This window comes from Amia ocellicauda, chromosome 19 (assembly GCF_036373705.1).
Source record: "Amia ocellicauda isolate fAmiCal2 chromosome 19, fAmiCal2.hap1, whole genome shotgun sequence".
In the NCBI taxonomy this organism is placed as follows: Eukaryota; Metazoa; Chordata; class Actinopteri; order Amiiformes; family Amiidae; genus Amia; species Amia ocellicauda.
Genome location: NC_089868.1, coordinates 18566778 through 18586319, shown reverse-complemented (window position 1 = coordinate 18586319; position 19542 = coordinate 18566778). Strand labels below are relative to the sequence as shown.

Below are 19542 nucleotides of genomic sequence, written 5' to 3'. Positions count from 1 at the left end.
ACCACATTCATTAAATTAAAATCCATACAAGTATATAAATGGCCTAATGCTAACTGCAAACATCTGCAAAAGCAAAGTCTATAGATGTGACTGTATGCACAACGATCCTGCTGCTGTGTGTATTTGTAACCCAGAAGGGTTTATCCATAATTAATTTTAATTTAAACAAGAACAAATATGTTTTTAAGAAACCAACTAAATAGCTAAGACTTATTAAAAATAAAATTGTGATGTATGCCAATAATCTCAGAAATTAATGGAAGCTTTGAAAACCAGGAAAAGTCAGTTCAAGAACTGCTGAGACTTTAGAAATGAATAAATGACAAATCTGTACAGTTTAAATAAAATACATGCATAGGGTGGGTGATTCTGGGGGGGATTATTGGTAACTCTAAAACCTTTAGCAAAATATTAAGGGAACTGGGGTCAATGCATTGATTTCAGAGTACATAATCCTTTAAGATCCTTACTACATTTGAAGCACATGGAAAAAGTGGTTAGGGAGGCTTGAAAGAAACTGGTCTTCAGTTCAAGACCATGTTTGAGATAATGTTGGATGATATAAATAAATAAAGTAGTTGAGCATTTCAATGCAAAAGGATTCCTCATGTTGATATTCCATTCAACATCCTGATAAATGACTATAGCTCTGTATTGACTGCAGTCCTGCCAAACCTGTTCAGTAAATAAACTCAAACGACAAATTCAAGATTCATGTAAAAAATGAAGATTCAATGCAACTCAAGTGTTGACAGTTTAAGTATTTCTATCAGATAAGGAAAAAGATAAAAGATGGAAACCAACTTAAAAAGCATATATTTGAAATGGTCCCGAGTTCCTCCAATATACCAAAACTATTAAAGCACAATCTTTCAATATTGCATTGGAGCTGAAGAAATTTTTTTATGTAAGTAAATGAACATCTGCATTCATAATCTCATATTTTATAAACAATAAATAATTAAGTGCTAATTGACCAAGAATGAAATCTTCCAAATTAAACAAACCCAGAGTCACAATGCTTCTTCATATATTGCTACATGGTTATTGCTCTCATGGAGAACCTAATATATGCAATGCTGAAATGCCATGTTATTTCAGTCAAACATTGTCTTGAGATTGATCTCACTGAAGGCATTATCTGAGAGGATATTGCAGAGAAGTCGACCCGGAGTAAACATCTTTGCCTCCCAACCCTCGGAAATCTCAGATTTACATATTCATCTTTCTTTGAAAATGAAACCCCAAAATAGTATACCTGGATGTGTATGACAGGATACACAAATGTCAGAACAGTGCAGGGCCAATGAGGATCAGAAATAGGCAGTGCACTAGCTCTCTCCTTCCCTTAGCAACTGTACAGCTGGGGGAAAAGAAAAAGAAAACTCAAGCCATCGTTTCAGCACCAAAGACAAAGGTGTATTCAGTTACATAGGAAAACAAAGATTAAAGGACATTTGCACCATGGTTACTTATAATGTTTGTGAAGAAAATAACTAGACACATAACAGAGCAGAGAAGATTGTATATGTGTTGAAGGAGGGGCAGAAGAAGCAGATGAAAATGTCATCAGTAGCTGACATTATTATTCTTAACACGAATATATGTTAGCAATACACTCCACTCCCCACCAACCGTTACATGAAATGTTACCGAGATTAAAATGTTTTCAGTTTCCACCTAGGGATACTGAAAAACAATGTGCTGGCAACGTTGTAACAGCCTCCTCAGTCAAAGGCACGGTGCTAAGATGCCGGTGCCCAGTTAACACACACAAACACGTAAAGGTGCGCCGGGTACAGAAAGCAACTGTACGACTTCAATTCCTCCCAGAGTTCCCAGATCCAAAAGCCTGTTGAGACTCAGCCTCCTGAAATGCTGAGATAAGAATACTCCAGGTATGTGTTAGTGTACAAATTACGCTGTATTTTATCTGGACTTCCACGTATGCAACCTCTCGGCCTGCGCCACAAGGGAATAGGTTCTATATGAACAGCACAGAAGCAAAACTGTAATAGTGGTTCTCTCTTTAGCATATCCTTGCTGTTTTCTGACAGCCAGATGAATGGCTAGTCAGAGACTTTCTGAAAGCAATGGAAGTAAAGTCACTTGAATTACAAATCGGCGCTATTAAACATTTGTACACTGCATTCCTCTCTCCCCCAGGAACCTGCTGTTAGCCATGTCATTGCACAGCTGTGAGAATTAAATAATCTAAATGACTCTAGTCCTGGCATTGCACAGAATTCATTGTTTGCCAACTCATTCATCAAACAAGCACAAGGAAAAAAAAACTTTACTGCTAATTTATAAAACAAAGAAACCAATTATAATTATCTTAGGTAAATGCTAAATAGTTAACAAATAAATAATATATTTTTGAAAGTGTTTCTTTAGCTGCAGTGCATGATTGGGAAGTACAGGTGCAGTTAAATGCAGTTCTAATGCCAAGAAAATGTCTTAAAATGCTGGTATAATTTCCACTTTCCTTTCAACACATCTCATGTAGGTGTTTTGGTCAAGGGAATGAAGTACAACTCCAACAACAAACCTAAAAACAGCTGAAGGAAAGACCCTGAGAAAAACAGTTTTCCTTTTAAATAAGAATAAACAGAAAAGCTGATATTTGAAGGCTTTGGATTCTACTTAGGATAAATAACTGGGATGCGTTTTAGTGTGAGACAGAAGCAGATGGAAAAGCTCGTCTCGGGCCGGAACTCGAACCAGATGCTTGAATTTGCGAAGGGGGAAGCAGATTTTAGGAGTCTAATAAGCGTCTGCACGTATTTCAGCAGTGATAAAGTTCTGGCCTAGTTCCAGCTCCCTCTATGAGCTATTGTACCTCACTGGCCCATCAGTGTTGTGGTAAAGGCTCCCTGGGGCGCCGTTCAGACTTTGCCTGTAAAAAGGTAAAAGGAGGCTTGCTTAATGTTGCAGTGTCTCGAGAAGGTGGGTTGCTTTGAGAAATCGCCTTCACAGCATTGGTTCAGACACAGGCAGTTAATGGCTCTGACCTGCAGTGCACCGACTATGTAATCTCAAGCGTATCTACTGTGAACATGCACACATACACAGTCCATATATATATATATATGACTGCCATTCAAACAGGAGTATGAGAATCATTTCCTTTAAGTTGAATAGTAACATTTAAATTAATGTATATGAAGATAACATCAACATTATTTAATTTAACAGGAACACAACAAACACTCTCGGCCAATTTCATATTCCGACAAGAACCTGTAGCTTAACAGCATGACGTCAGTAACAACAAGTACACTAAACAACTCCCCCCGCTTAATGAAAATTTTCATCGCATTCGCCTCAGTAATCAGTAAACTAATTAAATGTGTTTTTCATCAAGGTAGACATTTTAGTTCTAAATCTAGTTTATTTTTGTATATGATGTTCATGTTGCCATTGATGTTGTTTGTTTCTTGTGTTTTTAGTTTTTGGACGGAGACAGTAAGGTTTTTTTGTTTTGTTTTGTTTTTGCGTGTATCCTACTTGCAGGAGAGGAAAAAGGTTGCTTTTCAAGTACCTAATTAGCACAAAATTGTTTGTTGTATTTACTAAAAGCTGTTTTTGAACACTAAACAACTTTTTAAGTCTGTTAACTGCATTACTCATCCTCTTAGCCTATTGTACTTACACATTTTAACATTATGGAGAAGAAAAAAGAAAAAAGAAAAGGTATTAGCGAAGGTCTCTGCTGAACTATTCAGCTACCAGTTGTCATATGGTTATACTTCCAGAGCTGTTCAGCAGTAATTGCAGTTTATTATTAACTCGCCATATGACTTAAAAGATATATAACCTCACATTGCGTGAACCCTTGTAATTGCCTCTCTGTAGAATACTTGGTAAAGATCACTGCGAAACCAGCTAAAGGCCAATCTGTTAAAAGGAAATTACCACAGACAAATATGGGCTAAGCAATATGTTTTACTGCTGTTACTAATGAGATCGCTGCAATTAAAGCACTTCACCTATGTGTGGGCTAGGACAGGAAATGAATTTGCACAAGAAGCTGCTAATAGGTGAAGTGGCAGCCGCTGAAATAATGGGCCAAAGAAGACTTTTTTTGATAAATTAAAGGGCACATGTTTGGGTGTGCATGTTTCCACATGACTTAAATTGAATCAAAGCTCCTAAAACAGTCCAGTCTGATCATTAAATGAACAGAGAAATAAATAACACCATAGGGGTGCAGAGAAGCGTGTTTGAGCCTAAAAACGCGCACAGTTTGCTTTTCAATAAACACCTCCTCCCCTGGGTGATCGGTGGGCAGGAGAGGACTGTGTTATGGACAGCAGCACTGACTTACACCCTTGGAGGCCAGAACTGGAGCCCTGTGACATTTCCCTTGCCTGAATCGAAACACCATCTCATCTCTTCTGTCCGTTAAAAAGGCCTCCGCCGTGTTAGTCTTATGTATTCATTATATATAGATTGTCTGGGAGACCTTTTGTTTGTTTTGTTTGTTATTGTGGGTTTTGTGTTCGCCTACCTTCATTTTGGTTTGTTTTTAAAGATCACTGAAACATAGGGTAAATGTGATCTTAGTGGCAATTACCCAGCCCCACTTCGCCTGTTCCTGGAGAATGACACCATTAAACAGCAACTACTGTACGGAAGCGCCAAATGGTTATTGCTAATTGGACCTGCATGAGTAATTTGAAAAGCGAGCAATCCTTTTTTTGACACCGCAATTAGGCATCTAATTAGTAGTTGCAATGAAAATGTAATCAACGCCATCTCGAGTAAGAAGGCTCCGACAATATTTTGATATGTATACCACTAATATAGACATGACCAATCATGGGGTTGATGACTTGTACGGATAATGATGATGAGCTGAGATAATGAGAGCTTGCTCGGAACAGTTAAAGAGAAGTCTCGACATGTTTGGAAACGAAAATCAACTTCATGGCGACAGTTGTGACCTTCCGAAACCCGAACTCTTGATGAAGGTGATTTCTTTGTTTTTTTAACTACACACTCTCCACAGCTCTGATACTTCTCCTCACCCTGAAAGACTTTCCACCAAGATAGGCATGCCAGAATGAATCAAAAATCAAAATCAAAGCTTAAGACCATCTCTTAACTTCAAACAGGACTACCCACAATCTCCAGGTACTCCTCAAGAAACATCACTATAGCTCCAGTACAATCTATATTGAAAAAAAGTACTGATCTAGCCTTAAACAAAGAAAGTTAGCTGAACATATATCTAATCTTCAGCAACTATAGACCACTATAGCCAACAGAGAAATACTCATCAAACTGTCCATCTCATGCTTGTGCTGACAAGTTCGCTTCACAGCCAGCAAGACATGTCTGATATCTGACCACAAAAGGACTTGCTAAACATAAAGATATTATTTGGCTGCTAATAATCTGTCCAGAATCGGTAGTATCTTGGCAGGGTTGCTAGAATAATACAATACAGAACACAGCGTAGTCAGCATAATAGAATAGACGGTGGCGATCTTCTGCAGGTAAGGTCATGTCTGGGATTCTCTCAGTACATTTCCACGCGAACCCCTCCTGCTATTACACAAAAAGGTTAATGGAAAAATAGAAAGATCCTCGTCTGAGTGTGTCGCTACAGGTATTCACCGTCGTAAACCAATACTGGGGACTCATTCTTCTGCCAGTCCCAGATGGAAAGGAAGAACGCCGATGCATCCGTATTTCAGGATGAGTTTCCTTCATTAGAGATATGTGTGACTCAAATGGCAAGCACTGAGAGTTGACATGACTGGCAGTTGGTTTGACTCTGACGGTCGAGTGATAGTGGTAGGAACGGTTTATTGAAGTCATCGCAAGAGGTGAGTGAAAATACGAAAGAAAGTGCTGGACAGTGGGGGGCTCTGAAAGGAACTTCAGCACTGAGGGATATCCCTTAGGTCTAATTAGAAGAACACCCTATAATTCAGGACTACTTGTGCATACAAAGAGACCTTGTAGATGGTTCATTCTTGGACATATCAGTTGGCGTTACTTTCATGCCCTTCACTTCTCAGTATGGCTGCATTTCACTAGAAGCAATTATTTAGTTTAACTGGCTGCAGTCCCATTCAGCACTGTATGTGATATCAGACGAGGATTTCTAATCACTGTGCTTCAATGCTGGTTCATAGAGGGGTGAAAAAAAAGCCCACAAAGGCAAGTGCTCTTCATAACTTGAAGGGAATGGTGGTTAATTCCTGCTACAACACCGAGAAGATTGAAAAGCTGGTTTTCTGTGGTTTCGTTTTTCTGAAGTAGACCTTTGCCGAGTGTGTGATGCAGCGCACAAAAGCGGGAACTGAAGAGAAAAGAGGAAAAATAAATCTTGCGATCCCACTTATCACCTCCTACGACTAGGGTGGCTAATTATACGAGATCAAAAAATAACTCTGGGAAGGGAGGCAATAATAAGACCCACACAGGCTGCGATAAAAAAAAATAAAAAAATCTGATATTCTTTCTTCCTCTCTGTATCTACTGAAAATGTATGAAAAGACTTCACTAACACTGAAATTCATTCACAAAATATAAAAGAGAAATGCAACAAAACCATTTAAGAGTGACAGCATATAATTAATTGTATATATGTATCATAAAACTACTGAATGTTTCCTTCCATTCAACTTAAGAATGTGATTGTTTCACTGCATATTTTCTGCCAGTGGGAATTAGTTTTATATATTTGGGAGCAGTCCCTGAAGATGCCTAGAGAGGCTAGTTTAAAAACAGACCAAAGAAATATATATATTCCGTATCTATTATTCAATGAATTTACATCTACGGATACATCACTACACACACATATTAAACACTAATTAAAAATGAAGAGCGACATGAATTCCAGTAGTTGAGGGAAAGACAGTGATCACACGGCAACAGATGGGTGCAAATCTTCCAGCATCAAAATTCACTCGTATGTTTTTTATAGCATGAAACGCTTCATTCAAACCAGACATGGCTCAAGATTTTTGTCTGTTTCACGGTCCATAAGGAATATTCAAGTTTCCAAATTGATTTCAGTTGACAAACTCTTCCACTGTACGGCAGACTGTCAAGATAATTCTGTCTCAAATTATAATGCTAATACAATTACATATCATCACAGCACTGAGCAAATACCTCGCAAGGACTGAAAAATAGCAGTGACATTCACTGGTTGACCTACTGTTTGTACAGCTGTACTAATAGGATCCTTATAAAGGTCTTTGCCGTATCATTTCTTCCTAGTCCAGACAATAACAATTCATGCAAATAAATTTGAATTTCCCGTCTTCAATAGGGGTCTGTTTTATGAACTTTACTCACTGATAATTAGAATGAACTGTAAATAGCATCCAATTATATGTTCCCAATAACTGCTGCCGAGTGATTGGAATGCTAGTTTAATTTGTATTTTGAATTTACTGTCTGCATAATTAGATTCTCCGTAACCTTAGTGGCAAACCAGAGATTTAATTAGACATGCTACTCTCCCTCTGGTGGTTGATTAGATTTTTTTTCAGGTAACTTTGAAAATTATTTTGTTATAGTTGGGTGTCTAAAATATTTCAGGGATTAGTATTTCTAATACCTACTGTGCCTAAAAAGAAAGTCGGTTAACCTTTTCATGCCTTATAGCCTGGAATTAAAAAGCATTACAATATTTTTCCTTTATCTACACATCCTACCCCACAAATATTCTAGAAAATGTGTTCAATTGTAGTGATTCACATGATTTCAGGATGCATTCAGCAGTTCCTGTAGGTTCCCTCTGCAGGGCCGTGCATTTCAAAGCAAAGACTCAACCATGAACATGAAGGAGCTTTCAAAAGAACTCCAGGGCAAAGTTGTTGAAAGGCAGAGATCAGGGGATGGGTATAAACCATATCAAAGGCCTTGAATATCTCTTGGAGCACAGTCAAGATGATTATTAAGACGTGGAAGGAGTATGGCACACCCAAGAACCTGCCTGGAGCACCCAGGGTCAAACACTTGCAGACTCTAAAAGTAAAATAAAATGTGGTACCCTAGTTTCATGAGTTTGCTGCGCTTTTCTGATGAATGTTTGGTTAAAAACAACACACACACACACACACACACAAAAAGACTCTACATGCTTTGCTCTTCGTTTAGCTTCAAGGAGAGCTTAATTGATTCAGAGATCATTAGCTTGTCAGCCTGGTGGTTCACAGTTCTGTGCCATAAATGTACTGCTCTTTGACAGTACGTAGATAATTTGAAGATTGCTTAGGACAAGTCTTTGTTTCAGGGCCCAGTAATGGAAATGCGCAATAAGCAGCGTTGCATTAGCACTTCAGAATAAAAGCCCCACGCACAGTTCAGCTCCAAACCTTTAATCTTTATTTTTACATGAATATACTTAAAAACTTTGTATTGTACACCACACCTCTCTCATCAGCAGCAATTTGAGGAATGCGCACCTCTTGTAGAGACAACCAACAGCGATTAGATTTGCTTGATAACAGCTAAGAGAGTTTACAAGAAAAATCAGCACAATAGCTCAACATGTCCAATGTGATTTCGGAAACCTACAGGATGCCTTTTAGTGGATTTGTGCTTAAAACACTACTTTGTACCGTGAGATATTCCTTGTATCATTAGAAAGCTCAGGAACACAATTATCCACATTCCCCTCCAACAGGATTATTAAAATAGTTATAAAAGTAATTAAAAAAAAGTAAAAAGTAAAAGTAAAAAAGAACATTGATGGAGTTCTGTACTATTTATGTCTTAATATATATTTTTTTCTTTCAGATTCTGCTCTTCATTTCATGTACCAGCCATAGACACATTAATTATATACCTGAACAGTTAAGTACAGAGTAACAGCAAAGGTCTGCATGGAAATGGGTCACTGGCAAAATATGAAGATGGGCAACACACAAGTTCTGTCATTTTGTCTACTGCTCATAACGTTCAGCCATAAAGCGGTCCCCTTTAATGCCTTCATCATGAAAGTTTACCTGCTTCCCTGAATGTGACAGAACCAATTCAGAATGAGTTTTATTTATATGTCAAATGAAAAGTGAACATGTCTAAAACGTGTGGGATGACATACATGAAAGGAAATACTGCAGTGAAAAAACTTTGTTTGATAGACTCCCATGTTTAATTGAACAGAGTGAACTTGGAGAAATGTGAGCGAAGATTACAAACCCTTTTTCAAACAGACCTTTTCCCAGTACATGGATTGAATGTAGGGTAGGCAGGCTTTTGAAGAGGTATGAGCATGTGGGACAAATCCCAGACCAGACAATTTTAAACCGTGTCTCGCAAATAAAAGGCTCACGCTAGCCGGGGCCAAATGAATGCAGCACATTTCAACTCCCGAGTTTTGTTTGTACTTCCTGCCCTTTGATCCGGCTTTATTCTGCAGATCAGACACCCTTCTGCATGTTTTCAAAGCACCAAATGTATCGCCATATGATGGATTAAGCATTACACAGACCACAGGTTTAGAGCAGGGATGCTGGCAGACGCAGAGCAACATCCGTGACTGCGAGGCTGTGGCTGCTGTATTGTTTCCTCGCCCTCCACCAGCATACAAGCGAACAGTATTGATCTGCCGGTCCTAATTCTCTAGATTGCATAAAACAATTGACCTGCAATAAGAAGGCTTACACTGTGAAGCCTTTACAGCTCTGCTTGCTCTTACAATGCCGCTGCTGCCAGGAGAGGTCATGCAAGCTTATCTCCGGTTGCACCGCAAATCATTAATGCCGTCATAAACTGCGCACCAGCTGCTGCAGACAGTGGCGGGAGCTTTAGCACCAATGCACAGGCAGTTGCTCAGGTTTGGTAATCCAAGACAATGGGGCTTCAGAGGAGCAGTTTAATCTGATAGTTGTGACCGGGATCTAGTCTGAGGGAGAGATTTGAAATAAATTTGAGCACTGTGGCTCTTGGAGAGTTGCACATAATGTTTTTCATGCATTTTTGTTGACCAGCACAGAACCATTATTCCACTGCTGTTTTTATTTATTGATATAAAACCGATCATGTTTCATTCCTTATCTTGCAGAGGGATGCGTTGATCAAGTCTTCTGCCATGCTGCAACAAGAGTTATAGTGGTTCTCCAACTAAATTAGGTTGGGAGATTTCAACTTTACTTAAGAAGGGCAAATATCATTAATTTCAGTTACATACATCAATAAATCCCCTTGTTCTGACTTTTCTCTGGTCTAATATTTGACCACCTAAAAATAAAGATACTGAAGATCCTTCCGCTGCATGAGCCCCTGTATTGCTTAAGCAAGTGTCTAATGTTTCTAATGATTTTTTGAAGACTTTAAATCAACCCGCATAAATGCCACGAAACATCGCTCCTTCTGAACCTTGACTTTAAAAGCACCAGAGACGGAGCTAAATTGGAAGACGGCAGAAAATAATGGTGGCACGGCATGGATTTTCTATAGGTTCGATTCCTGAGGTTTTTCAACATAAGACAACAGAAAGCAAATGCAGAGACGGGCTGTTGTGCTCCAGCCCCAGCAGGGGATGTGTGGATTTTCTATAGGCAAGGAAAGCACTGGAGCTATCTTGATAAACAGCTCCACCACATGGTCAGAACTAAGACGGGCTTTGAGTTTTGCTAGAACAATAGCTATGAGGTTTTGTATGGATTCTAACGATAGCTCACGATGAACTGTATTGCTTATTGTACTTTTTCATACCCTCCCCACCCCATGCACACACTTTTAGAGTTGGCGGCACAAGAACGGAACTACACAATACAGCCACCCTGCTCCGTAAAACGTGATCGAAGTCCACAGTGTCTGGAGTCTGGAAACTCAGTCATTCTGCTACTGAAGAACAGGACTTCACAGAGTTCGCTCCCAGGGGGCTTTAACATTGGGTTCTGGGAAGAGGTCCAATTCTAAGTATCCCTAGATTTATGAGGACATTTCAATTCCTCACACAGGCTGCACCGAGAATGCCAATAAAGGGAAGTTCAATAGCCCGTTCTGTGCAGACACACAATTGGCGCAACAATCACATATTTTACAGATTCCTTCATGACTTCAGAACTAAACCTACACATTGTGTGGATTCTGCACTTGTTATGTGGACGCTGGCTTTCAAAATTTGACATTTGACAGCAGAACTAAGAGAAAAACAGACTTGTGTATTCCTTAAAGACAAATTACACAAGCTTTTGCTAGAATGGACTTCAAATGGTAATGTCATGTGCATTAAAAACATTTGAAAAAAAATACTATTTTGATGGGTGACATTTTCCGAATTGTATCTGACTTACACTAGACTAATCTTTTCAATAAATAAGGGCACAACTTCAGAAAGCTGTCTACAAAATCAATACAAATAATACATTAGGGTTTACATTTCTGAAGGAAAGAAAAACGGAATAAAGCCCATAAAAAAGGCATAGATTCTTATTAATAGGTCATCCACATAGCATTAGCCTCAAAAATGAGACAATCAATGACCAACCTGTGATTTTTCCGTTTGGCTTTATTCAATGAATTGATTTTTGCCGTTGGCAGTAAAGTGGTACGGTGCGCAAAAACAGCTCTTCCTCTTCAGTCAAAAGAATACAGTCCAACCGATGTGCACGAATGATACGCAGACATCAATTCAAGTGTCATGTTTAATAACTTACATGTGACAATCCAGACTTGAGGGACCTCTCTTTGGGTGTATTGCGAGGCTTGGCAGACCCAGATATTAAAGACAGTTTTGTTCTCAGTTTTTTCTTTTCTTTTCTTTTCTTTTCTCGGTTTAGCAGCACTTGGGCCTTGCGTCTCCACACACAAGGTTATTTAGACTTTCACAGACAGTGGGAAGACTGGTTTGTTGCGCTCTGAGGCCCTGAAGGTCGGTACAGTATACACCGATTGAGATGTGTATCGGCATGAACAGGCACAGTCAAATACACAAAGGCATTGGTGTAAACTGCAAGGATACAGGTCTGACGAGTCTTTTATACACCCCTACAGGAATAATTTGCTACAGTCATTGAACCAGACATCTTACTGTAAATGTACTGGTTTCCTACTATGGGGTTAAAAAAAAAAGACTAGATTATAAAGCTGCAAAATCGATAACATTCATTACAGAATATTAAAATTACAATGGAGGCACGGTTTTGTGGCCATTCAGCACCAGAGGTATTAAAGGTGAACTTTCTCAAACTCACACAGCCTCTGCAGTTCACTGTGGTGGTCATTTCGGAGGCAGTAATAATAATTTCATTCAAAGTGAAGATGTCTGGTGGAAATTGGCCGTCGGATTTGTGAAGCATCGCTTTTTGTTTCCTTTGAGTGAGTATTTTGACAGGATACACTGGAACAGCGGATCAGAAGAGAATGGTGATGAGGATTTATGGGTTACTTAAGGCCGGCTTTCAACAGAATTGACTCTTGGGAATAGAGGCTGATTCCCTTTCAATTGGATAACTTTAAGCATATTTGATCAAGTCCTCCAGAGCCCTCAATTATGGGTTTCTAGACCATACACGTTTATCAGATCAAGTTAAAAGGAGAATGGACCGTCTCGGCAGTTAAAATAACTTACTTACTTACATTATAATGACATTGCCTGCTGATAGAAAATATCTACCATTTCCTGGTAAATTAAACTTGCATAATATGCAGATACACTGGCGAGTGTACATCCATGCTTTGAAAGACGCATTTTAAACTTAGAATTGACATCCCTTCAAAAACATTTATAAGCAATGCCTTCGGTTTAGATGAAAATGTATTAAAAGTAGTTTATATCAATACACTGAACTTTCAAAAGCTTGTATGCCTTTACTTTTTTTTTACCTCCCAGAGATGAGCACAATGTTTAAATGATCAGGGTTTAAGTCCTAAACAGCCCTTCAGATAGGTTTAAAGAGAGGAAGATAACGAAACATGAAACACCTAGTAAGGATTTTTACAGAGATCTAAAGGAACCAACAGAAATCCATTTATCTGGTCATGTGACTGCAGAATAGGGGCTGAATGAGGCTTGGTCAACTGATCATCCGCCTCTGAACAAATGTAGACAGCAAACTAGAATCACAGGGACCATGTCAGAGAGCGGTAAAACTGGCGGTATTACAATTTTAATATAAAGCATTTCAATTTCATAGAAAGGAATTCTTTTTATTTTTAAGAAAAGGTTGAGAAAGAAAAATGAAACCAGAAGCTGGCATAGCCAAACTGAGTGCACAAAATTGCCTTTATATTTCCTTTTGCCCTTACACTTCCAAAATTCACATTGCTCCAAACTCTACGGTCCCTAAACCTCTGCTACACGGTGAAATCTATGTGCTTTGTCTTTTTTTTTTTTCTCCTCGTTTTATCTCCACCACAACTCCCCTTGATATGATATGTACATCCCCTAGCTAGAGAATCTCTAAATTACACAATACTTAAAAATCTCTTTAAAATTCTGCTCTCTATTATCTGCACAGGAGAAGCTTACTATTTATAAAACACAAACTCACAATCTCATCGGTACAATATCTAACAACTTCCCCCAAAACCCCATCCCTTCCTCCTTGGCAGTATCTTACAATCCATCTCTGTACAAGCCCAATACAAGATATTGCTATATACAGTTATATTCAGGGCGACATTCCTTGTAAATCTATATATATATAATTTGTTTCTATTCAGAACCGTATCTGACGTTCTGCGAGTTGAATTCGCGGCTCCGGAGGTCAGCTGCTCGACTTCAGTCAGTCTGTGATCCGGTGGACAGTCTCTGGCCTGGAGCCGTCACTAGCAGCTGCTGTTCTTGAACTCCCCGTTCTCCGTGATGGACAGCTTGGTGGGGTTGGTGGGCGAGATGCCGTTTCGGATGTTCTGCACGCTGTAGCGCTCCTTCACCTGCGTCAGGGCGCTCATGAGCCGGGAGTTGGCCGCATCCAGGGAGCTGATCCGCTTCTCCTGCGGGGGCGGCAGACAGAGAGTCATCACAACCTGGGCTGGAGACTAGGCCAGCGCTTCCCAGTGCTTGAAATGGGATCTGTAAAGGGCTTGGGAAACTGGTGCCCATGGCTGATCATGCCTAATTTGCAAGATGGAAAAAGTGCCATCAGCCCATTTCAAGCACTGCTGCTTCATACGTGTATAGCACGACTTAAGTGATTTAAAGCTGACCACACTTTTGCACCAAGAAGCACTATTAAAATGTAATGGTATCAAAATGCATCCTCTTTGTTCAGGAGAATATGTTAGAATGGCCAAAAACATCAGACAAAAACGTCCCAATGTGTAGGTCTAGATTCACTTTTTTTGTTTTGTTTACGGTCTTATATAACATGATAAATTGAATCTCTGCAATTACAGCATGTAGCTTTGAGAACTCAAATTTTAATTGGTCCCGTCTGCCAAAGATCATCTCACAAGCTTGCATAGATGATTCACAAAGCAGGTGTCTTGGATACCCATTGAAATGAAGTGCTAGGACTGGTCTCTGTCAGATATCTGTGAAAATTTGATTCCTGTAAAACATTTCTGTGACAGGAACTATGAGAGGTAAACAATTACTGTCTTTGGAGTTATTTATTTCAGACTAAAAACCCAAACATTTTTTTTAAATCTAATTAGTTAGCAATGTTTCTGATGAGGGCATCATTAAACCCATTGACTGGTACTTGCAGAATCAAGGTTAAGTGATGGTCACCTCAGCTACTTTAGAATCACTTGTAGTCATTAGCCATGGAGCACTTGTACAATTTAAAATTCATCACAAAATAATAATACAAATGCAATGTCCTGATTACTTTTTCCCATCATTTATGAAAGAACATCAGGATAATAATTATCAATAACAATGATGAAGGTAAAGGGGCTGATCATCCATAACTAAAATAAACAGCATGGCCATACTTTTTGCCTGCATCGAGCTGCAGGGTGGGGAGTGGGTGGGGGGGGGCAGCAGGGATTGACAGACAATGCACTGAGGGGGTTGAAGCAGCCAAAGCTATAACTAACAGGTAGAGAATCGGCTAGACACGCAACTCTTCCACACCCATTCCAGCTCAGGAGAGCAACGGCTCCGAGAATGTGATCGAACGGCTAACAGTGTAAGAATTGTCCATCACTGAGAGAACTGTGTAAAAATAGCACGTTTAACTAACTAACACAAATCTGCGTGTTTAACACAATCATGACAAGTATTTTAATTTGATTTAATTTGGGGACAGAAAAAAAAACAAAAAAAACTATCACTACTTACATTTGTGCCACATAAAAAAACACATCTTTCATTTGAGCAAATCTGACAGGTGAGTAAGTGATTCCACGAATAAAACGAATTCTTTTGACTGCAGGGGCATGTCTTCTCTAAGAGTTAATACGCTGAATTAACAATCAAAATCAAGTAGTATAACGGGAGTTGAAATAACCTTTCAGAGACTACAGAGATTAGTTTTAAATGGCAAGTCTGTGAATCACGGTTGGATACGATTTAATGTGGATATCAAAAGATGGCTTTTGGCAGCCAGCCGGTGAAGCAGGATTGTGGCCATCAGGCAGCGTTTAGTGTCAGCGATGGCTGATGTCAGAGCCGGGTGGCTGGAATGGGTGGAGGACAGCGGCACGCTTGCCCGTGGCTAGCCAGCGCTGAACTGCAGAACTGATTTACTTGCCTGCTTGGGTTACCTCAGCCCCATTAATGACCTGGAATTCAACACAGTAAGCACGTCATGTGTAGCACTGGAAACAGGCCATTTGTTAAAGCATTACAGGGGAACTGCGGGACTGTTAAGTTAGGTTCATCGTCAAACAACCATATTTCCCATGTCATATGGGAATTAATTACCTCAAAGAAAGTCTAAAGTGCAATTTTATTCATGATTCATTATTCAAGAGCAAGCAGCAATTATTTCAGGAGTATTTTCATGACTAATCGTATTACAATTCACAGTTACATTATTTAAACAAATGTGTACTATGCTTGAGTCAAAGTTAACAGCTTGCGTCAGACTAACGACACTGAAGCCACAAAACACCAGAAAGTGCGTGGTTCTCATTATAACATATTACAGTACAGAAACCAGCACTGATATAAGGTGATGGTATCTTGAAGACCACAGCGAGATAAGTCCGGTAATGGAAATCGTGTTTGAGGATCTCTTCCGAGAATCCACACTAGCAAGCAAATGTCACCAGGTCACCATTGTGACATAACTCTCTCAGGTCACTTAAGATAGTCCACTGCTCACAGTGACATTCAATTCCCTTGCATTGAGAGGCATTATTAACAATAAACATCAAGAGAAAACAGCAGTTGACATTCAGAAACCCTTTGCAATGTTTGTGTATCTTTTTTTACTATGAGATCTCAATGTCCTACTGTGGTTTGAATTTCTTGTATCTCAGCTTAATATACAGATGAGAGTATGACATGTTCATCAATATGTTTAGTTAAAGTTAAAAGAGCACCCCAACACACAGACATTGGTTTATTATTGTTTGCTCCACTGGGAAACTAACCCCCCACAACAACTCCACAAAGAATAATCTATTACCTGTGCATCAATAATCTTCTGTTTGGCATCTATGACGGCCTGCATCTCCGCATGATCGCGTTTCAGCTCCTCTTCCACCGCCATCAACCTTGAAGAGGGAATTTAGGTTGACTTTAAAACAGACACCAATGTTTTTGCTTGCGATTTGAAATCATGTCCATCATAAACCAAACTTAAAGCATAAAAGCAATCAGGAAAAGAAGATGGGATACATGTATTTCCTACCATTAATGTTTCATTTACTAAACCATGGTTATTGCAATAGTACGAAAGCAGAAGTAATCAAAAAGGGGTCTCAGATGATTTATCTTTTATTAAAACCACTGAAACAGATGCCCTAAAACAATAATGTGTTTCCTATAAATAATTCTGCTCTGCAATGCCTGCCTCAGCTTCTCTAATGGCTTATAAACTTTCTGCCCCAAATGATTTGATCCAGCTTTTCTCTATCAAGTATTGCAATAATTTTACCCATAATACAATGCGGTGGTTGGTTGGCTGGCTTGTTTTAAAATACACAAATGAAGTCCCACTGACTGTCTATGCCTTGTGACTTCTGTATTTAAAACAGATTCCATTCTTTCTTGCATTTCATTCAACAGAGGCAGAAACATGGGGAACCTGCTCCACCTTGTGGACGAATAAAGCAATACAATCTCCACAAATTTCCACAGAAAAGCAAATTTAGTGTGAATAATGAAATAAACTATCTGCTGGTTTTCCTTTACTATCCAAGTCAAATGACTGATCTGGGCAGTTACAGAGAGTCCATGTTAAAGTAATATAAAACTAGCCAGGTCAGACAGCTCCTAATTCCAGCCAGGGAGGCCCCACTGCGCACCTGCAGATGATGCTCTTCATCTGGGAATCCTTCTCCTCCTGCTGTCGTCGTAGTCTCTCCTCGCTGTCCTCCAGCCGGGCCTTGTACTCCATCAGGAGCTTCTGCATCTGCTGCTCCTGAGCCAGCAGCCTGCGCTCATACTCCTCCAGCCGGCGGCCGGACACTCGCAGACGCTCCTTCAGTTTGGAGATCTCCAGCTCGTACTGCCGGGGGAGACGGGCACGGGGCTTAGCACACGGTACTGTCACAGGTCATGCTATCATATACAGGAATCCAGGGCGATCGGTCACCTGGCACAGACTGACTCCAGAGACAGGGATCTGTAATAACTGTCGAGAGTCAACTCACATCCATACAAAGTTAAACATTAATTGGAATAAATTGTACACTTAATAGCTCCAGAGGCCAAGATAAAAATCAATTTAAAGACATATACACACAAAGTAAAAAGAGAGGTTACAGCTTCCATTTCTGAGATATTTAAAGAGGAATATAAGCCGGTGAAAAAGCTAGCAAGTAGGTTTTAGATGACAAGAAAAACATCCAATACAGTGAGAAGTGCACTTTTTCAGGCTGCATTTCTCTCTTCCTAGTCCTAATTAAGAGGTACAAAACTGGCACATTCATAAAGGTAACCTCAACGGTTTAATCCTCGCTCTGCCTTAATTTGTTTCCATCACAATTAATGGCTTACGATATACTGAAATAATTTGCCATCAACAATGAGAAAGAAATCCAATCGCAAGTGGCCCTTTTCTCCCCACAATGACGGCCCTGTAAGCTCGGTAATGACTCTCAACTTCATTACAGCAGAGTTCTATCAGGGCACCCACAACACACAATAAATCCACCCTGAGCTCAATCTGAAATCAATGCCCTACCTTCTCTGCGTGCTTGCCATCGTCCCGGCTCGGCTCAGTCTCGTCCTCATCCTCGTACTGGCCGTTGTTGAGGACCCAGGCGGCCGTCCTCTCCACAGGAGACATGGTGATGGACTCCACGGGAGACTGCACCTGCAGCAAGGACATTGCGCACACCTGCCGTCAGCACTAAGCAGCCTTGCGTTTCCGCTGCAGCGGGGCTCTGCTGCTGATGGTGTGTACAGCTAAAAGTCACAACCTGCTGCTACATTGTGCAGCGTGTGGCAGTCGCTCGTCAATATACAGCGGGCAATAAAACTGCCACCGATTCATAAGAGGCTCTAGGACTTCCACGTGCCATGTGACAGCTTATATTGAGAGAGAGGAGCAAGTAGCTGAACAGTTTGGTGGGCACACTCTCCGCCTCTCAAAGCTATAAATGTATATGCACAAACCACAAAAATCCCCTGAGTCATTACGCTACCAGGGCGCTCAGACAGTACAGTATGGTCAGTGTGGAAGGCGTTCACCACGCACTGTGATGCTGGCTTTGTCGATAATCTCTATTACAGATGGTATTCCGGTCTTCGTTTTCTTTAGTTCACACCATTTCAACTACAGTACGTCCAATTCATACAACGGTACATAAATACCTTCTTTATTAACACTTATTACTTGAAAGACGAAAAGTATTATAAATCCGGAACATCTGTTATTAACCACAACCACAGCAGACATGAAAACGCACGCTTTTTTCCAGTGCATCTGTTTTTATGTCACCAACACAGAGAGTGGGCTTTAAATACCATGACCTATGTTAATAAAATTCCACCTATGACTGAAAGCTTGGCCGTGTCATGGTAAAATCCAGTGCTGACTTGATATTTTGTTCAGCAGGACAGGGGAGTACGGGTGGGAGAAGGTCTCACTTATTTTAGAAACAAACTGCATCACTCAGCGTGGGCACAGTGCAGTGTTTCAGTCTGAAGCAAGCCCAGACTTTATTCTTGCACTTTTGCAAGGGTGTCTACGCACTAACTGTGGTAAAGTTGAATACTCCAATCTATAAATAAAGAATTGCATTACGTGAGAGGAAACACTATCGCGAAAGCTTGAAAAATTGAGAGAAAACATTCGAATGACATTCACTGTCAAGCTGTGCTAGACATTATGTCAAACTTGTCAGGGCTTCCGAGGCTCGACAACATCATTTTACTGAAGCAGAACTAGTAAATAAGCTTGAACTGATAGGATTGCTGTCATTTCCTTTGAGGATCTGTTAAAAAAAGAAACGCTTTTGGCAGTCGCTGTAGTGAACATAGGAGGTACAAGA

At 40.0% G+C, this 19542-nt stretch overlaps 1 protein-coding gene across 5 annotated transcripts in view; it reads right to left on the bottom strand.

Annotated features, from left to right (window-relative positions):
- Positions 1-8335: 8335 nt before the first annotated feature.
- The window catches only part of rasal2 (RAS protein activator like 2), a 96499-nt gene continuing 85292 nt past the window's right edge, over positions 8336-19542 (bottom strand). For 4 of the 5 annotated variants that reach the window (XM_066691630.1, XM_066691628.1, XM_066691627.1 and 1 more), the window contains 4 exons: positions 18231-18362; positions 17350-17552; positions 16509-16596; positions 8336-13920 (listed from right to left, as the gene is read on the bottom strand). In XM_066691630.1, the coding sequence (XP_066547727.1) occupies positions 13753-13920; positions 16509-16596; positions 17350-17552; positions 18231-18362 (591 nt within the window). In that variant the 3' untranslated portion in view covers positions 8336-13752. Of the gene's footprint in view, positions 13921-14932; positions 15658-16508; positions 16597-17349; positions 17553-18230; positions 18363-19542 lie in introns of those variants that run through there. The other variant, XM_066691629.1, reaches the window with a different exon arrangement.